The sequence below is a fragment of the Struthio camelus genome, chromosome W (assembly GCF_040807025.1).
Source record: "Struthio camelus isolate bStrCam1 chromosome W, bStrCam1.hap1, whole genome shotgun sequence".
Classification (NCBI taxonomy): Eukaryota; Metazoa; Chordata; class Aves; order Struthioniformes; family Struthionidae; genus Struthio; species Struthio camelus.
In genome coordinates, this window is record NC_090981.1 from 13,438,739 (window position 1) to 13,458,419 (window position 19,681).

General features: G+C 47.9%; 1 protein-coding gene across 10 annotated transcripts in view; it reads left to right on the top strand.

Moving 5' to 3' along the window:
- The first annotated feature begins 2,261 nt into the window (after nt 1–2,261).
- Nucleotides 2,262–19,681, top strand: part of LOC104146473 (protein patched homolog 1) — a 73,471-nt gene continuing 56,051 nt past the window's right edge. For 5 of the 10 annotated variants that reach the window (XR_011137461.1, XM_068925586.1, XM_068925588.1 and 2 more), the window contains exons 1-2: nt 8,426–8,645; nt 10,276–10,468. Coding sequence is in view for 6 of the 10 variants with exons in the window: in XM_068925586.1 (XP_068781687.1) it covers nt 8,442–8,645; nt 10,276–10,468 (397 nt within the window). In the remaining 4 variants the exon portion in view is untranslated. The other 5 variants (XM_068925589.1, XM_068925587.1, XM_068925590.1 and 2 more) reach the window with 5 other exon arrangements.

Below are 19,681 nucleotides of genomic sequence, written 5' to 3' on the forward strand. Positions count from 1 at the left end.
TAATTATGCTACATTTTCTGAACACATGAGGCGCGTTAATGACATGGAGTGCAGAGGACTCAGGTTTGCTGAGTAGGACAGGAGTAACTAGTGAAATTAGACTGGCAAAAGAGAGAGGCAGTGAAGACTGGAATTTACCACTGAACTGTTTGATGTTGAACAAGTGAGGAATTTTATAACATATTTCTGATGTTATTTTCTCTGATACTTCCTAATTTGCACTAACATCCCACTTATTGTATTGTTTCTAATTCTTTGTCTATATTGCATGCCTCTTTCTAACATGCACACGCACATATTGCACTACTTTCACCTTGGTCTTCTTCCCTAGCAGGATAGTTGGCAATTTTTAGGTGACTTTTCTGCTGTTTTCCCTCCTACCAGTTTAAATAACATTATTGTGGCTACATGGCATGGCTAGGCTAGGCACTGTGAACACTATCCTGTCAGATATGTAGAGTTGGAAACCACTGGAACTTATTGCCAGGAGTTATGATGAATTTCTCTGGAAATTTTAAATCAAGATTGAATGTGATGTTCAACTAGAGTGTGCTGGGTGGGAGGACAGACTAGAGGATTATAGCCATGATGTTTATGCACCCTCTGCCCCTGTAAGTCTGTCTTTTGCTTCAGTAATCTAACTGTGATTGATCAGTGAGGCCATAAAAAAGTGATGTATGTTTTTCATACACTCTTTAAAAATCCTGTAAAATGTCTTTTCCCATGCTCTTCCAGCTCTTTATCATTGACACAGGCCCCTCTGTCATGTAAAAATAATATCAATTTTGTAGGCAAAATATCCTTCTTGCTTGTTATTTTGATGCCTAGCCTGGTTTAATGCAGATAAGAATATACATGGAATTAGGCTGTTTAACGCAATCTGATTGTGAGATGTTCCCTAACAGTTTTGCTTACATAGCTTTTATATTCTTAATAGTGAACATATGACCCTACAATATACATTATTTTCTATTAGTGGAATTCTCTAATAGGAGTAATATAGATAAAGCATGGCTAAAAGAGTATCCAGTAAATTCATGTGAAACCATTGAACCCAATCATGAAGCACACTTTCTAAATGTAACACAAATAGAAATATCTGGGCAATGTGGACACAAGACTTTGGCAGTATGGAATATCTTTTATTCTCAGAATACACTGTGGGTGTGTTATTCAAATACAAATGAGCAAATCAAATGTACAGTCTGGTGACTAACTAGAATAAAAGGACCTTCTCTCTTCCATAAGCAGTGTGACATGTCTTGCAAGAGACACTATTTATTCCTTGCAGTGTGCTGTAATCCAGGAGCAATACTTAAAATCACCTCTCCCAGATCCTGTAATGATATTCAGCCACCACTAGATCTTAAAAAGGGAAATCTTTGTAGTAATTTTCTAGTGTTTATATCCTTTTAGGAAATATGCAAGAAAATGTTTTTAAAAAAAATCCCTGCGGTCCTTCCCGGGAACAATAACATTCAGGTATTATTTACCTGAGCTAATTTTCTTGCTTCGCCTTGCTTCACCACCTGATAGCCAACTTCCTAGTGACTCCTAGCAAAAATGACCAGGACGGGCATAAATCTTTCAGACCCAAACATACTAAATCCAGTGCAGCGCGGAGTCCTAAACAGCGGTAAGAAAACTCCCGCCGCCTTTCCCCTCACCGCGCTCCGTGTCCGCGCAAGGGAGCCGCGTCGCAGCGCCGGGCACTTTCCCGCTCCCCCCCCGTGCCGAAAGCCGGGCAAGGAGAGGGGGCAGCGCGGAGCGGGCCGAGAGCGGCCGCCCAGCGGTGCCCGGCCCGGGGTAGTGGGAGGCGCGGCGGGTCCTGGCGCGGGGGGCGTCGGGGGGGCGCCGGGGCCGGGGAAGGGCGGCGCTCGCCTTCCCCTCGCCCCTTCGCGGAGTTTCTTGTAAAGGGGTGAAGTGTGCGGCGGCGTCACGTGACCCTGACAGGTCCTGCCTATTGAGAGCCAGACCACCCACATGGAGGACGATGGAGCTGCTTAATAGAAACAGGCATGTAATTGTGAGCCTTTCCAGCACTCCGCAGAATGCCTGCAACCTAGGAGGGTTATTTTTTTACACTTTCAGTTCCTTTGGGGTTAAAAAAAAAAAGAAGAAGAAGAAGAAGAAGGAGGAGGAGAAGAGAGAGGAGAGAGGGAGGGAGGAAAGGAGGAAGGAAGGAAGGAGAAAAAGAAAAGAAAAGAAAAGAAAAGAAAAGAAAAGAAAAGAAAAGAGAGAAAGAAAAGAGAAACGAGTGAAAAGAAGAAGAAAAGAGAAAAGAAGAGACTGATGTCCTATCAAAGCCATCACTGGTACTGAATGAAGTCGCACCTGGCCCCTCGGCACGGCTCCCCCCGGGCGGCTCCAGCAAGGGCAGCGATGGTAGGTGCAGTCGCGGGGCGCGGGCCGCCCGTGACAGCCGCGCCGGGGCCCGGCCGGGGCTCCGTGCGGGCCCGGCGCCGGGAGGCAGGCACGGCCGGGGCACGGGGCGGCGGGGCTCCCCGGGGGGCCGGCACTGCCCCTGCCGCCCGACCGGCCGGCTCCCCACGCCTTGGGGCTGCTCTTGCTTTGACCTGCCGGGAAAGATGCTCGGGGGTAATGCCACTGATTGGAAGCGGCTCCTGCGGTGTCTCTCTGCAGTCCTGCGGAGGACTGTAAACGGGTCCCCGGTCTCAGCATCTTGACACTTGTGTGAGATGTGGCTCAAACAACCTGCCGTGTAGAAAGCAGAGAGCTTTCTCAGAGCCAGGCTCTGTAGGACAAGAACGACAGGGAAGATGCAGTTTGCAATTCTTCTTTCTCCTAGGGAAAGCCAAATAGGGGTTCTTAAACGAGGTGCACCGAGGAGCCCTTTTACTCTGTTTGCAGCTCCGAGTGAATGTCCATAGTGAATGGAAGCTGGTGAAAACATATAGGTATAGAGAAAAGGGGTGACAGTGGCTTTGTAACTACAGCAGTGAGATCGGAAGTGTGCCTTAGACTGAGGTGACAATCCCTCGCCAAGAACAGTAGAAGTCGATGGGTTTTGATCAATTAAAATAAGCTGAATACCGGCCTCAATCTCTGGCTCCAGGATAACACTGAGGATGCAGCTGGTACCTGACACCTTGAGGCTGGGCTAGCGCTGCTGTGATCGGTCTTGCCCCTGATATCTCACTGCACCCAGGAGCTGGGGGATGGAGGGTGTTCAGTGACATAACTCCCTCTGGCCGCCTGCCTCCGCCTGAGCTTGGGAGGTAGAGCTGGGGGGCCGCGGGAGGGGAAGGGAGTGGGGCCGGGTGTTGCGGAGTAGTTTAAAAAGAAATGTTGGGGCCAAGGTGGGTATCTGCCAGCTCCTAACCAGACAGCAATTACCAGTTCCGGTTCGAGGGTCTTTCACGTCGTTTCAGCACCAGGCTGATAGGTGTATCTAATTTCTGGGCTATTAGTCATTGTGCGGCTGGATTATAATCTGACACTATATCTGAACAGGAGTTAGTATTGTTGAAAAATGTTAGGGCTGACGGGGGGGAGGAGGAGGAGGAGGAGTAATCCTTTAAAATCTGTTTGCTTTCAAGAGCCGGTAGATACAAAACTGGCAGCTCGCTCTGAATTAAAATGTCTTGAGCTCCTCTGTTTTTATCCTTATTTCACACACACATGCACACACCCGCATGCACTCACACACACACACACACACACACCTTTTATTTTCTTCTGCCTTTGCCACAGTGTATAAAGCCCTATTGAGACATGTTGGCGTGATGTGTAAACCGGATTAGCAGTATGAAAGAAAGACACACAATGAGCCTGAATTGTTTTACTTCCTTTTCATTTCTCACGCCTATATCTCTAATAAATTTGTTGCTCCAGCAGTGGGTCAAAGAGATCGTGTCGCTCAGCTTTTTTCCTGCAAGACCCGATGGCAGAGATCATGAAAATGAATGTCCTGCCTTCTGCCAAATGCAAGGGTTGAGCTATATCGTTACACAGACTCGGTGTTGTCCGGACTGGCTAAAAACTGTTCAGTGTAACTTTCCCCCCTCTGTGCACATTAAAGTACTGCAAGTGGCAGGGCAGTCTGCCAGAGAAGGAATGCGTTTTGAAGACGACTTTGGTTTATAAAGCTAAAGCGCCTTGCAGAGTATGACAAGGGCTGCTATAGCTGGGATGTCCTCCAGGTTTCCGAGCGCGAAGGCTGCTGCTGCCGCTCCGTCCTCCGCAGCTCGGCGGGCGCCCGGGTCGCCCTCCCCGGGCAGTTTGCTGGAGGAGCGCGTAGATCTCGGCGGCTCTGGAGGCACATCTCCCCGCAGCCCTCTGCGGAAGAAAATGCCTGCGCTCCCGGGCTGCTGCCGCAGATCCCTCATTTGCTCCTTTGTGGCGTGCAGAGCAGCTTTCCATTAAAGGAGATCAGGGGTAATTAGCCGCATTATTTTGACAAGTTGGCTCGAGCAGTTCCCTTTCTTGCAGGGCTGGGGAGGGGGAGAGGGCGAGCAGCGAGCGGGGCTCAGTGCCCGCCGCCGGCTCCTTTCGCGGCGTGCAGGGGCCGCCCCGCCGCCGCGGGGCCTCCGCGCGAAGGCGGGGAAGGGCGCAGGCGGTGGGCTCAGGGACGGTCTGCAAAAGGCAGCCAGGGGGCTGCTGCCCTGTGGCCTTCCTGAGCGCCGAAGCCGGCGAAAGGCGGCTACGCGGATCCTGGGGCCGCGGCAGACCTGCGCCCTTGCCCGGAGGCAGCGCGTGCGCGGGGCAAAAATCGGGAGACTGCGCGAAAGCAGCTGATTTTCCTGCCAGTCAGTTCTGCTCTCTGCTCTGCCATGCTCAGCTCTCTCCTAGCCGCGAGCAAGTAAGGTGAAGGGCAGGTGCTTCGTTTCAACGTCGTTTCTTTATTAACATGATCAGAAGCTCCGGCAGTGTGCTAATGTTCCTGGTAGTGTGACCACAGGCAATGGGCAACCTGGAAAAATGTATTAACATAAACTCAGTGTAAATATCTGTTACCCACTGTTAACCTCTATCGGATTTGATCTCCTGGCTGGGGAAGTGTAAAGCTCTGCAGCATTAGGGATTATAAAGCGGTACCTCTGAGCACAACGGTGGCCTAAGAAAGAGGCAGAACCTTACAAAATTAAGTTATTTGTGTATGACCAAAGCGCTGAGATTCTTGTACGCCAGCCCTAGCCTCGATAGGACCAGGTATAAAAGAGTTCAGGCTGCAGCCAGTTTACCCAACGAGACACGTTGTCCCAGGCCTTCACCCACAGAGCAAGTCCGAGATAGGAAATCTGTGGGATCCTTGCAAGTTGTTGAAGCTAGAAAAAGCCCCTCGGTGTCGAAGAGCAGTTGCATGCAAAGGGCATGCATATCACAGCGAGCAGTGCTTACAAATGTAAATAAGGGCAGATTGATTAGGAACAACATTATCGCTGGGAATGCATGCATCAGCTATGAGGCAAAATGGGGGCAGCCACTGCTCTGACCACCCAAGTGGAGACTTTTACACTGACACTTCTTCCTTAAGGGGAAAAAAAACAGAAACAAGGTCAATTAGATCCCTGCAGTAATTCATCTCTTGTGTATGCTAAAAAAAAAAAAAACCCTCCAGACCACAGGGAGAGAGAGGAGATTAAGATAGCACTTGTTAAATTTGAGTTTTCAGATTGAGTTTTGGAACCTGGAGCAAGAACTGACAGGCACTGGGTTATTGTGTGAAGCCCTGAGAAGTCAGCACAGGAGGCAGGAAGGGAACCTCTGAAGGCTCCAGGTACTTGAAGGCACAGTCTTCCCCGGTTTGGGGGACTGATGGGAGGCTGAGCCTGGCTACCAGTCCCTTCCTTCCCCATCTCCCAGCCCTGCCACCCCATCAGGTCACACTGAATGGGAGCAAGAGCAGTGGCATGTCACTTCCCAACGAGATGTGAGGTCATTTTCCCAAGCTGAAACTTGAGTAAGAGGTGGTTGACTGCACCTTAGGTACGGGTTTCAGCCTCCCACTGAAACCAGCCTCCATCTCTAGCCTCTTCAGCTTTCTTTCTCTCATGTTGGTGTATGTATGTGCGTGTGTGGAACAGTCTGCTGCGCCTAGCAGCTTTCTCGGAGACAGCCCTGTAAGGAGCACAGGGCCTGGCTCTCAAAGATGCAGGTTTCCCGGCAATCAAGAGACTAGGAGGAAGTGTGGGAAAAATGGGGCGTTGGGAGAGGAAAGCAAAGGGGATCCCCCACGGGCGGCTCTGCCCCTGGAAATCCCCTGTCAATAGGTGCCGCTATGTAATTTTCATTGACAGAGCCTCCCCATCTATGCGGCGCGTAGCCAGCTCCTGCCGGCGGCTCCGGGCTCGGGGCCGGGGGCAGCCCCGCCTGCACCCGGTGCGCACCCACTGGGCTGGTGGAAACGTCTCCGGTCCCCGCCGGCCTGGGAGAGGAGCCGGTACCGGGGAGAGACCTCATCGGGCCCGGCCGGCTCCCGCTCGCACGCTGTGGCCCTCCTTCCCCCACCTTTGCCTCCTCGTTTTTTTTTTTTTCAATGAACACACACCGTGCGCCCATCCAGCCGCGCTCCTCCGCTGCCGGCCAGCAGCTCCCCCGCTCCGAGGCAGCCCTCCCCTCCAAAAAAGCGTCCGCAGGCCGAGCGGTTTCCGCGCTGCCCTCTGCGCCCCGGCGGTGGGCGGTCTGCCGGGCTGGGGCCGCCCCGGGGCCCGAGCGCGCAGCGCGGCGCGGCGGCCTCCGCGCTGCCCCCTTCCTCCCGCCCTTCCGCGGGGAGCCGCGCTTGGGCCGGTGCGCGCAGCCCCGCGGCTGGCCCCGGCGGCCGAGAACGCGCGCAGCTGTAACGGCGGCAATTAATGGCTGGTTCTCAATGAACAGAGACGGGGAAGAGTGGTGCCAAAAAAGTAAACGATCACGTATAGTTTAAGAAGTGTTTAGTACGGCCAGGCAGGCTGCGTTTCGTGAATTTTTACACTAAAAACATTAAAATTGGCTTTCCTCAGGTTTCAGTTGAAGAACGAGCCCTAAGTTGAAACAGGCTAGCTACTGCGCAGCTTTAAATCCCTCAAGTGTTAAGTTTTCATTGTGTTTTTCTAACTGGACAGAGTGGTTTTCTTGCAAGGAACTAACTCGCCTATTTAGTTAAAAAATAGAGGGAGAAAAATCTAGCACTTTCTACCCTGTCATTATTTCTGCAAGTCTGGGAATTCAGCTTGGACCTCCCAGCATTTGTTGCAGCTTGAGACCAAGGTGCCTCTAAAAGGATTTTCTTTTAAGGGCTTTAGAAATCGTTTAATACTTCTTTCCCCCCGTTTCCCCCTCTTTTTTAAAAGAAAAAAAAAATATATTTCTGTACATCGATCGCGAGAAAGTTCTGCGTGTGTATTTGTCTAAAAGCATCTCGGAAGAAAAAAAAACGTTCTTGAAAAGAAAACGAAGAAGAAAAGGAGGGAGGCATTCCTTAATGGAAGCATTGCATGCAAAGAAGGCTGGATCTCTTTAAGGCTCCCCCTGAAGCTGGAGATGCACACACAAGGGTTGCCTGCCTGGGTGGTCTCCCTACTTTGGTGAGCTGTTGCTAAGCAGCTAATAATAGTCATGTTTGCTGAGTAATTTCTGCCCTCCTCGAGCCAATCGCCTCGCAGAAACCCAAGCCATCTGACAGCCCCAGGGGCGGGCTTTCAGCTCTCGCTCTCACTCTCTTTTTTTTTTTCTCCCTCCCTCTCTCTCACTCCCCCCCTTCCACCCCTCCTCCTCTTTATCCAAATGGAGAGAGTCCTTTTTTTCTTCTTCATCTCATCTTTAGAACCGAGCGGCTGCAGCTCGGTGCTGCCGCGCACACACCGGGGGAGAGCGCCAGGCAGCCGCCCGCCCGCCGCCGCCGCGGGGCAGAGCCTGGAGCTCCGCCGCCCGCGGGCAGCACCTCGGCCCTGAGGCAGGATGGTGCAGCGCGGCCAGACAGCACAGCAGCAACAGCAACCGCCGCAGCGGCCAGCCGCGCCGCCGCCGCCGCCGCGCCGCCGCGGCTGAGCGCCGCCGCGGACACCGGCGCCGCCGCTTCCCGGAGGCAGCGGCGGCCACAGGAGGCGACTTCGGCAGGCGGCGAGAGCGCGGCGGCGGCGGCAGCCGGAGGGGTGGCGGGCCGGTGCCGCTCACAGCCTGCGCGCCCCCCCCTGTCGCTCCTGCCCTCGCTGGATGCAGGGAGCGGCCGCCAGCAGCGCGGGGTCAGCGCGCGATGTGGCAATGCGAGGCGCGGGGCGCGACTCGGCCGGAGCGGCCGCCGCCGCCCCGTGCCCCGCGTGAGCCGGCCGCGCCGCAGCCCCAGCTCCCGCAGCAGCAGCCCCAGCCCGCGGCCAGCAGCGCCGGCAGCCCCCCGCGGCTCCCGCCGCGCCCCGTGGTGCCCCGCCGCGCCCCCGGCCCCCCGGGCCCCGCGGCGGCGGCGACAGCACCAGCGGCCGCACCCCTGGCCCGGCGGCGGCAACATGGCCTCGGCCGTTAACGCGTCGGAGCCGGAGACCAGCGACGGTGCGGGCGGCGGCGGCCGCCGCCTCGGACGAGCGGCGAGGAGCGGCGGCGGGAGGCGGAGACGGACCGGCGGGGACCTGCGCGCCGCGGCGCCCGACCGGGAGTATCTGCAGCGGCCAAGCTACTGTGATGCGGCTTTCGCCTTGGAGCAGATCTCAAAGGTGCATTCACTCTCTCACTCTTTTTTCCGGATATATAGATACGCATTATTATTCTTTCGGCGGGGGAGGGGGGTGGTGTGGTTTCTCGCGGGGGTGGAAGGAGGAGATGGAAATGAAACAGCCACCAATAAAATGCTGGGAAAAAGAGAGGGACGTCTGTGACTCTTCAGTGCGGGAGAGAGTGCCCTCCTTCCCTTCCTTCTTGCATATGCTTTCCCTGGCGCGTGTTAGCGCAGTGGAGTAGTAGTGCTCTCATTGAATTGCCCTGAGACAGTCTCACCTCCCTTCCTGCCTCTCCCCGGGGAGTTTAGGGCTCGCTCTCTCGCTTTTCTTCTCCCCTCTCCGCTTCCTCTGCTTCTCTCCATCCCCACGTAGTGCCCTGTGGCTTCGTTAACGCAGGTCTCTGTGCAGAAAAGGGCCGAAAACGAGCGGCTGCTTTCTTGGCAAAAGTTGTGCTTTTGTGAAGTTCTCCACCGAGTGCCGAAAACGCGACTCCCCTAAGGGGGGGGAGTCACAGAGCAGAGGAAGTTTGTAACGTTTACCCCCAGCGGCTGGAGGAAAAGTGAAAGCTGTAAACAAATTGCCACCTTAAATCCGCCGTGCGGGTCGCGCTGAGCCGCGGCCGCCGCCGTTATTGTTAGCGGGGAGACGCCGCGGTGCGGGGGCACCGACCCCGCCGCTCACCTCCGCCGGCCAAATTGCTCAAAGTAAACAACCCTGAGACGTTGCCTTTCTTCGGAGATCGTTGCGTTTCAGAGAGCAGATTTCTAGGCTTTATAATAAGGGGAAAGGCGCAAAAAAAAATGTGGCTGCCCTCTTCCGTTCACAAATATTGTCGTAACTTACAGATGGCTGCTCTACTTCCTAATTCAGATCACACAGCGTCTCCAAACTCTATGGAAATGAATTACTTATGATCCTACAGCACTGCTCACCACGTGGACCGTGCGTTTACTACAAAGTTGGTGCTAAGAGCTGGGAAAGAGGGAAACGGCAACAGATTGCTACAAAGTAGCTTTCCTTCACCACCGACACCCCGCTCCCCATCAGCCCTTTAAAGGTCTAATGAGAACAGGAAAGGGGACTTTTTTTTTCTTGGCATGCCTGTTGGGATTCATCTGCACGGGGTATTTCTACCCTGGAGCCACAGCTCTTGCCGGTGCGAGTGAGTGCTTTGCAGCCTGGGCTGGCAGCAGGGATCTGGGTGCAAGGGGACAACAAGTAGTGGCTTAGGCAGGAGCACATGCTGCCTGCCTCGTATTATATGGTTTTCAGGGAGCAATGTAAACCCAGGCCCGTGTGCAAGTCTGGGAATAGGATGGTCACCAGCAGTTACACACATCTTGGCCTAGGCCAGGGTTTATGGTGGTTGCAAGCTGCCTGGCAGAGCCATGGCGTGAAGGCTCTTCACCAAGGATGTCCTTTAAACCTCTGAGTTTGTTGCATTATAGCCCTTACTCCAAGGGGCCCCTGCAAGATGTGCATTTATGCATAAATATCAGTTCTGCTTGTGCTAGTGCTTTTGGGGAGGGGCTTTCCCCATGTGCCCCCTCGAAATAAGTAACATGCATCTCACCTATGTCCATGCCTGCCCTGGCCTCTTGACTACTAACCTCTCCTTGCCTTGCAGGGGAAAGCAACGGGAAGGAAAGCACCACTGTGGCTGCGAGCAAAGTTTCAGAGACTATTATTTAAACTGGGCTGTTACATTCAAAAAAACTGCGGGAAGTTTTTGGTGGTCGGCCTCCTGATATTTGGGGCTTTCGCTGTAGGATTAAGGGCAGCTAACCTGGAGACCAACGTGGAGGAACTGTGGGTAGAAGGTAAGTCCCCGTCCGGGCCGGGCTGTCCCCCCTCCCCCCTTCCACCTCTGGCACGTGGTGAGAGAGGCTGAGCATCAGGGGGCCTCAATGCGTGAGTGTATATAGGTATATGTGTGTATAAAAACGCTTCTCCATGCAAGGGGGGCCTGCTTACCGCTCGGGGCCGGGCAGGCGGCCGGGTGAAGCTCCACACGACAGCGCCAGCGCCGTGTGTACGTTGGGGTGGGGCGGCCAGCAGGTACCACCTCCCCGCCTGCGGGGGGGCGGCGCGGCCGTCCTGGCCGGGCGCTGCGGTGGCGCTGTCCGGCCCCGTCGCTCTCGGCTATCTCGCTCCGCTCCTCTGTGGGCGGAAGCGGTGGTGGTGTTTCTCTGGCGCTGCCTCCGGGGCCACCCCTCCGCCATTTTGGGAGTGCGCGCGCCTGCGGTGGGGGGAGGGGGCGGGCCGGGAGGAGCGCGGCCCGGCGAGCGCCTGTGTGTGGTCCTGTGTCCTGTTTTTTTGGATAGTTTTTAACGGGGGGAGGAGGGAACGTTTGCCTCAAGGGTGTTTTTGTTGTTGTTTGTTTTTTAAAGGGGGGAGGGGAAAGAAAGAAAATGAGCGTGGCGAAGCGAAGCCCGGCTGTTTGACGGGCTGCGGCGGGGCAGTGGGTAAAGGAGAGGTAACTGTACCTGGGAGTTGGGGGTTCGCTTGTTTTCTTCCGAAATAGGCGCCCCCAAACGCACGTCGGGGCAGCGCGGTGGTGCTGGCGCGGCCCGCGGGCTCCTGAGGTGAGGGGCGGCTCCCGCTTGCTCGGGGTTACGCCTCTCGCAGAAGCTGCGGTTTTTCCTTTATGGAGGCAGCAGGGGAATGCTATTTGCTTAGCGTCAGATTCCCCCTTCAGCTGTGTTGATGCAAAACCAGGCTGACTTGGTTGACGTAAATCCAGTGTAGCTTGCGGCAGAATTTATAAAAGTTAATATGGAGAGCTGTACAAGTAATCATTGCTAAATACATGTGTGTTTATGTATGTATTATGGAAGTGGTCTGTCTTGCGCTGTGGATGGATTGTAGCATTGAGGACCAGATTTCATCCTTGTGGATGCCAGCCATATTGGGGTCAGGATGAAGTTCATGGGTCGTTTAGTGAGTATTGGTTTTTCTGTTTTGGAAAATAATGTGTTACTAACTGGACTTTTTTTAGTACGTGTAGTCTCAGAACCTAAATGCACTGAGAATGGCCCCCACAGCCCAGAGAAAGAGCAAGGACTGTAGGAGCCCATCCATAGTCAGAGATGTGCATTCAGAAACTGCCTGTCCTTAGGTGTTGTGTACCTTAATTACTAATGCAAACAATTGTGAATATCTTTTTTTTTCCCTCCACTCTTTTTCTTAATTCTTTGTGAGGTTCCCTTGTGACAAAGTTTCTTTTGTCAATTTTTGCTCTTAATTTTTTGTCTCTGCCTTTTTTTTTTAATGTTTGGTAAATGATATCTGATTGCAGTCTCATTCAGCACTCTTCCTTGAGGTTTATTACCTTGATATTACTGGGGTGAATGCTCCCATCTTATGCCACCTGTTTTTCCAGACAGTTTAATACAAAGAAACTGCTTGATTAACATCCTGACAACTTGTGTGTGACTGGCCCAGCAGTTAAAAATGCATTTCTCAAGGAAAAATATGATTTGCAAAATAGCCATTTAGTTCAGTTATGGCTTAGACCTCTTCTCATGTCATTATTGCTTCATGGGGGCAGGGGGAAATTCCTAGTATAAACCCTAGTTGAAATGGGCCTTGGAGTTCTTATGGCCAAGACTGACTCATAATGCAGTTGGTTGTCAGAGTTGACCTATTTAATTTCACATCTGTTGAGTTTAGTTTTCATAACAGAAGTTAAATAATGTAAATATTAAAACTCCACATTTAGAAACCCCTTTATTTCTAGACTGCAAAAAAAGTTAGCAAATAAAGATGAAAGAAAATATTCTGAATTTAAATTAATTTCTGGTCTTCCCAGACTAGCACTACATGACCATCAACACAAAAGGCCTTGCTAATTCATGTTTTCTCAGTGGAAACTATATAAATGTTCTGGTCATGAACAAGGGTGTTAAACCTAATATATAGCAATTGCATACTTCTCTGACTAAAGTATAGGCAGAAGAGGTGCAAAGTTAGAATTTGAGATTGAAAAAGCATAGAAAGAGGTGGTGTGGAACATGCTGTTTCTCCTATGCATAAGTAGAAAGCAGTGACCAAATTTTTATTTTTCTGTGCATGTATATACCTAACTCATAAGCTTATTGTTTAAAGTATATGCTGTCAAAGCTGTTATACCAAGGAACCCTTTAGATCAAACTTTCTTTTAATATAAGCAGTGACTAAATTGCACTGTTTATTAGACTAGATCTCTTATTTTGCTTTTATATTTTGTTCAAACTAAGAGTTTGAATAGACTAAGCAATATTGGCCAAATATGGTAAATAACTTGAAATGTATTTCAAGTAACGGTTGCAATAAAATGAGTTTTGCTTTGCTACTAAAGCTTTTTACAATGATTACTGCTGAATAAATTGTCAGTATTTTTATATAAAGAGACTGATTTTATATGATATATTTCTGAATACCATGGGGCATGGAACATAATATAGCACTGAAGTTTGCTAGAAGTAAATGATCGCTCTAAAACCATAACACAATTAATTAAAAGTAGTGAAGTTTGAATGAGTTTTAAGACCATCCACATTCCAAAATAAATGATTAGTAGTCTGGACTTGAAGCTATTATGGCTGAAGTATTTACATAAGAAGTTCAGAAACCCACCTGGTAGGTAAACTTTCAAAGCAAGAAAAAGAAAAGCAGATCTCCAAAGCTTCATTCTTTCAGTTTTCTTGTAGTAGTCTTTCTCCTTCGCAACTTGTGCCAACACACTTTTTGCCCAATCCTGCTCTGGCTACTGTTCAGTTACTGTACTTCAGTTATTACTATATGTCCCACAACTGATGCTTTTAATCTGCTTCCCAAGCGCTCCTCTCTCAATCTGACTCTAGCATCTTTGGTAACCAGGACTCATACCTGTCTCCTGTCAGCCCATCAGCAGGGCTGTCAACCCCATGTACCTACCTTGCTACTGTGGGATGCTCACTTTAGTTTTTTGGGCAAACAAATTCTGGACTGACAGTTTTAGTTGAAAACAGAACTGTCATTAAAATGCATGGCTGTGGATCTGCTGTGTGTAGGTGTCCATTCATACTGGACTTGTAGAGTCTGTTTAGTATCTTTATATATCATACAACATTGAGAGAACAAAAAGCTTTGTATTGATTTCCTCTGTGACTGAATTTTGTTGGATGCAGACATGGTTTTAGAAACATCCACTCATAACTATGAAGTACACTGGATGGAAAAGAAGTCATGTCTGTAACTGGTTGCACTCTCCACTACCACTCTGGTAGGCACTGAAAGAATGTGATATTTGAGCAGCAGTCACACATGTAAATTCACAGCCTTTGTATCTCAAATATGATGATTTTGTGGCTCCAGAGAGGATTCTGTTACATGGAACTTGAAATCTGACTGCTTGAATGGCATTGATTGGAGCAGATCATAAAGGCAGAGATGCTCCAGTCTTGTTCCTTGATACTTCATTTCATGTCATCATTGTTTTGGGTTTTTTCCTCACTTTGCTCTTCCTTTATCCTTATTTAAGAAGTTAAAGATCATATTGCTTGCTCCTTCCTTCCTTTCTGCAGTTTTTGCACCAGCTATAGCTCAGTTGAATTTTTTCTTGGTTTCTGGTGCCAGCCCCCTTCACAAAGCTAACCAACATCTAATATGCAGAGCCCCTTCTTTAAGCCAGTTTGAAGCAAAAAGGTGGATGATATGGGTAGGGACAGGACAGACTGGAGGAAAGGAAAATGTCTTGGTAACAACATAAAGTTCAGCTTTGGTACTTGCAACAAAGTAAGTGTATTCTAATTGTGAGTGAATTAGCATTGAGCCTGTAAGACAGAAACAGCTTGTAAGTGAAGATTTGAGCTATCTGTAGTATTGTTCTCTTTTGCTCTAGAGGAGCAAAAGTTCAGTGCCCCTACTGTTGTATTTATAGATAACCTATCTTAAAATGTTTTAATCTACTTGTGCAACAGAAGAATGAGATGAAGATGAGGAAAGTGTGCAAACGTGTCAGGAACCAGTGTTATTTCCATAGGTTCTCAGTTTGCATAACCCATCAAGATCAAGTGCAGGTGGAAGGGAAAGTTACTCACAAGTTCTGCCTAATGCTGTCAGTTAACTTTACACTAGTATTCTTTGGAGGAACAGCAACAAAAAAAGGTAGTGGAATAGATCTTTGGGTTTGTTGTTTCAAGGGGACAAATTTATGTGAGTGGGCTAGAGTAGCATGTTTGGTTTGAATACAGTTAGCAGGAATTGACCCAGTTGGTAATAATTCAGTTCTCTCCATACCCTTTCCCCAAGTTTGTTCACAGTAGTAGAGTTGTACTGCTTAAGGTGTGCTTACCTTTACATCGCTACATTGGCACAGAGTGGATGGCAGAAGAGCAGAAGTTACTCTGCTGGTAAATTGGAGGTGGCATGTCAGTGGGCTGTGTGGCAGTCTGGGGAATCTGGCAGAGTCTGTGTCTCTGATCATGTTTTGTGACTACTGGTCCTGTCCATGAAGCAGAGGGGTGAAGTGGGATTTTTAGCTCCAAAAGAACACAAAAAGCTCTTTTGATCATTTACTGTATTTGTCTGGTTTGTAGATGGCTAGCTACTGGTTATAATACAGCTTTTGACAAATATTGAAGTTGATGCAATTGGATTGCAAGTGGTAGATGACACCAAATCCATTAGATTTGTAGGTATCTGGTGACATAAGAGCTTACCTCTGAATTCTCTCTGATACTGTGTTGTGTCCGTCAACATGTGTAAAAGGGTTCATTGAAAGGTTTTGTTTATCTGGAAAACTTCTAAGTCCACTGTTTTGTTTGAATAAATTGTGGCTTACTATGTTGTCTCTCAAATGGGAAAGTAGCAGTGGTGTTCCCATATGTCAGCCAAAGGATCACAGAATCGTTTAGGTTGGAAGGGACCTCTGGAGATCATCTAGTCCAACCTCCCTGCTCAAGCAGGGTCCTCTAGAGCATATTGCCCAGGATCACATCCAGACGGGTTTTGAATATCTCCAGGGAAGGAGACTCCACTACCTCTCTGGGCAACCTGTTCCAGGGCTCAGTCACCCTCACAGTGAAGAAGTTTTTCCTCAGGTTCAGATGGAACTTCCTGTGGTTCAGTTTCTAAACACCTGGATGGTAATCCAGGTAATAGATTTTTGAAGTTTAAAATCTTTTTTTAAAGTTAATTGTTCAAAATGAAAGAGTGTTTCAGTCCATGCTTCTATTTTTGAAGATTACTATCAAATTTTTATGGATAAAGCAACAGGATGATGAGTGTTATGTTCCTGTGAAGTTGAACTCCCTCCGTTTCCATATATTAAAATATGTTAAGAAAATATGTGTAAAGGATTTTCCTTATATGGACACATAGCCTTCTTTTAAAGGCTAGCTATTAAATTCAAAATTATTGGGGGTTTCTGTCAATTTCCATCTTGACAGGTGTCCACATCACTAAAATTACTAGAAGTAATTTTTTGGAGAAGTCTTCAGAGAAGCCAAGGGTTCAATGAGTATAGAGAACAAACAACCATCTCTGTTTAGATACAGTCTACTCTGGTCAAGGTTGATACTCATTGCTGTAAAGCTCATGCATCAAAAAAAAGTATTTAAAATTCCTCTTTCATCTTTAAGAATTTTAACACAATTAAGGTATCACATGTGGCCATTCTTTGGTTGTTGAGAAGGTAAAGGGTGAAATTCTGAAGTAATGGAAGACAGTGGCAGAACTTGGAGTGATTTTAGTGTAGCCAGGCCTTTGCCCAGCATTTGTACAAAACTGCACCAGGCAATACATGACAGGTGCGCACCCTGTACCTATTTTGGGAATGGCAAGAGGAAGACCTTGTTCTGCAGAACTGGCACCCCTCCTATGCTCTAAATGCACAGTAGTATGATTCCTGTTTACCTTTCAAAATTCAGAGAAGTTTAATTTTCTGGAACTTCAAGTAAATTAATCTTTGTTATTATCTCCAAACCTTAACATGCTGTGGCTAATGTCTGTGCCAAAATGTGCCCTATAGATCCTTGTTTGGAAGGATCTGTTTTTCTTTTCTGTTGGAACATGTGTGTTTGAGAGAGGGCACTGCCTTGGCTGCACCATTCCCCTCTTCTGAACTCTGAGAGAATTCCTGCACCCTGGGGATTTTGCTGGTCACGAACAATGTGAGAGGGCATTTTTGCAACACTGGAGAGCTTGGAGATTTCTGTGTAGAAATTCAGGAGTAAAATAGTGCAGTTGAAAGCCACATTACTTTCCTGTTGGTCTCCTTATGCCACTGCTGCTGAGCAGGTGCAGAGGGAATGTAGGTAAGGTCCACTCAGCAGTGTGTATGGCTCCTGCTGGAGTTGTGGTGCCATGTAAAGGTGCTGGTGAGCGATCTGAGGTCTGTTAACAGCTCCTGTTACCCGTTAAGGGGATTTTTTCTTTTTTTAATAGAACGGGCCTTCCTTTCTCGTTATTCCTCAGCAGACACTGGGTTCAGACAAGAGTGAACTCTAAAAGCAACGGCCACTCAAAATTGCTTTCAACAGAGTGCGTTAAGGCAAGCTCTAACTCCTCACCCTGGCTCCATCTATTTTTCTGATTTATTTTTTTCCATGGGAAGAGATGGTCCAAGCCTTGTTATTAAATAGTATTTGTGGTGGCTCCCCAGAAAGGGGGAATATAATAACAATTCTTGACCACTCAACAAATTTAAAGACTATTACACGCAAGTGGATGTTTCAGTTGCACGTAACTGTTAAGAGGCTCCAAAATATGACAGCTTCCAGATGTATGAACCGACTGATCCCTTTGTTTAGATTATGCACCACATTTGATGCCTAGATTAGTGCTAGCTGGACAAAGCTATGGGAGATTTGTCTGGTTTCCACCATGCCATGTTTATATTTCATTTGGATTTCTCCTTCAAAGCTGACCTTCCTATGACTTGTTAGAGCTGCATCCGCTAGGATGCTAGTTTTAATGTGTCTGCAATTGCTTTCCTTCTGGCATCTAATGGAATATGTTCTCATCTTGACACTTGTGGACTTCTATGCACGACTCCTGTTAACATAACGGTGAATTATGCACTTCAGCCTGTGAGCACTCAGGTAAAACTGTACTTCTAAAGTTTTCTGCCCCACAGCTAGCTATTTAAGAATATTCTGATTGGTTAAAGTACTGTTTTGGTTATAGACATTGCAGTACTGTTCCTTGTCAGGCTTTTTTCTCCTGCATATATAATAAAGTTCAATCTTCCAGCCTTTGCATGGTGCGTTTTCTCTCTGTAGATGAAGATGAAGATATACATGGTCCTAGCTGCTCTTTTGGGAGTTCAGCAGGAGCTGAAGTGCAGAATTCTACTAAGCAGTTCATTATTCTTTGTCTACCTTGTGTGATTACAGTTGTGTATATATATTTCTTAATCTTCCTTATTTATCTTTAATACATCTGGTTCTCTTTGTTTCTCTAATCTCTCCAGTCTTGTACTATGCAGGAGGTCTTTCCCCATGTGTGTTTGTTAGCAACTATCTGGGAAAACCAGAAGAAACCAGTAAAACTCCTTAATGGCTAAGTGACAGTTCTGCAGTAAGAAGTGTAGTCTCCTGTCAGAGTTCAAAAAGATGCACAGCTTTCACTATTACTGATAGACACTACATAAGTTTCTACTGTTGATGCTTTACTGAGGGAGCAGATTCCTGAGATAGTGCCTCACAAGAGAGAACCCAGTGATATGAAGTATGATTTTTCTGTACTGAAAATGCATAGTATCTTAAAATAGCTGCTTTATTTCTCTGCCCCTGAATCAAGGAGAATGGGAAAATGTTTTGCTCCTGTTTTGTGTGATCTATGCTAGTTTTATTATTCCACTTAAAATATGCTAAACATGAATGATGAATGCCAGATAGAATAAGCTGTGTTCATCCTTGATGCTCATGCAGTGATGTTGACTTGGAATAATGTTGGCCCATTGTGTATTGCAGGGTTTTACTAGAAATAGGTGGAGTAGAATTGCAAGGAATAATGCTGAATTCAGAATTTTAAAATATCATATATTTTTCTTCTTAGCTGTATAAGCCTAGTTTTTTCTTTAACAGAAAGGTTTAATATCCATAAATACAATTTACTTGTTATTATTTTTCTGTTATTTTTATTCAGCATCACCTCATTTGCTGTAAACATCCTGAATTTGACAGTAGTAGTAGTTTTCTGAGGTAAAAAGCCCTTTATAGAAACTGTTGACCATGTATGCATTTTGATGTGTGGACTATTTTAACTTTGTTTTTTAGAACAAATGTCTTAGCTTTAACTTCTGCTTGATTTTGTGAAAACTTAGTTATTTCAGTCCTTGAGCAAAATATGTAAGAGGTAAGGGAATGAAGAAAACCATAACCTGACTCCTCCTGCAAAGGTGCTGATCCTTTAGAAAATTGTATAGAACTTCATTCTAGCTTCAAATACACAAGTCGTCATTGTATATTTGAAACATCTGTATATTGCTCATGTGCAAGAAAAAGCTGATATTAAGACATGTGCAGTGTTGAACACCCATATACCTGAAGTTGGAACTGAGCCCTTGAACTGGAATATGGTCTTCATTTATTAACAGTAAGATAAACAGCCTTTTCTTGTTTACCAGTCTGATACGTTTCTGCTTTTCAGTCAGTAACCAAAAGCTAAGTGCAACAAACTAGAAATGAGCACTGTTAAGTCCACTTGTATGATTTCCCCCCCCCCCTCCTTAAATCATTGCTTAGGGACTTCTGGCCCCTAGCTCAGGAATTCTGCCCAAAAATGCCGGATGTATTACACAGTCAAGTATTGCAATATAAATAGTGTTCTGTGCCATGAGAGCAGGGTGGTCCATCTCCTATTTAAAAAGAGGAAGAAAAAAAGGGGAGGGGAAACGGGGGAGGGGGGGGGGGAAAGAAGGGGGAGGAAAAAGACAGAGGGACAATCCATGTGCTCTGAAATAAGCACAGTAGATGTAGTGTTATTTGTATTTTTGGCTGCACAGCCAGTATTTTGGAGCTGAAAGAGCACAGATAAATTAGTGCTTTGGACTGGCAGATAGTAAT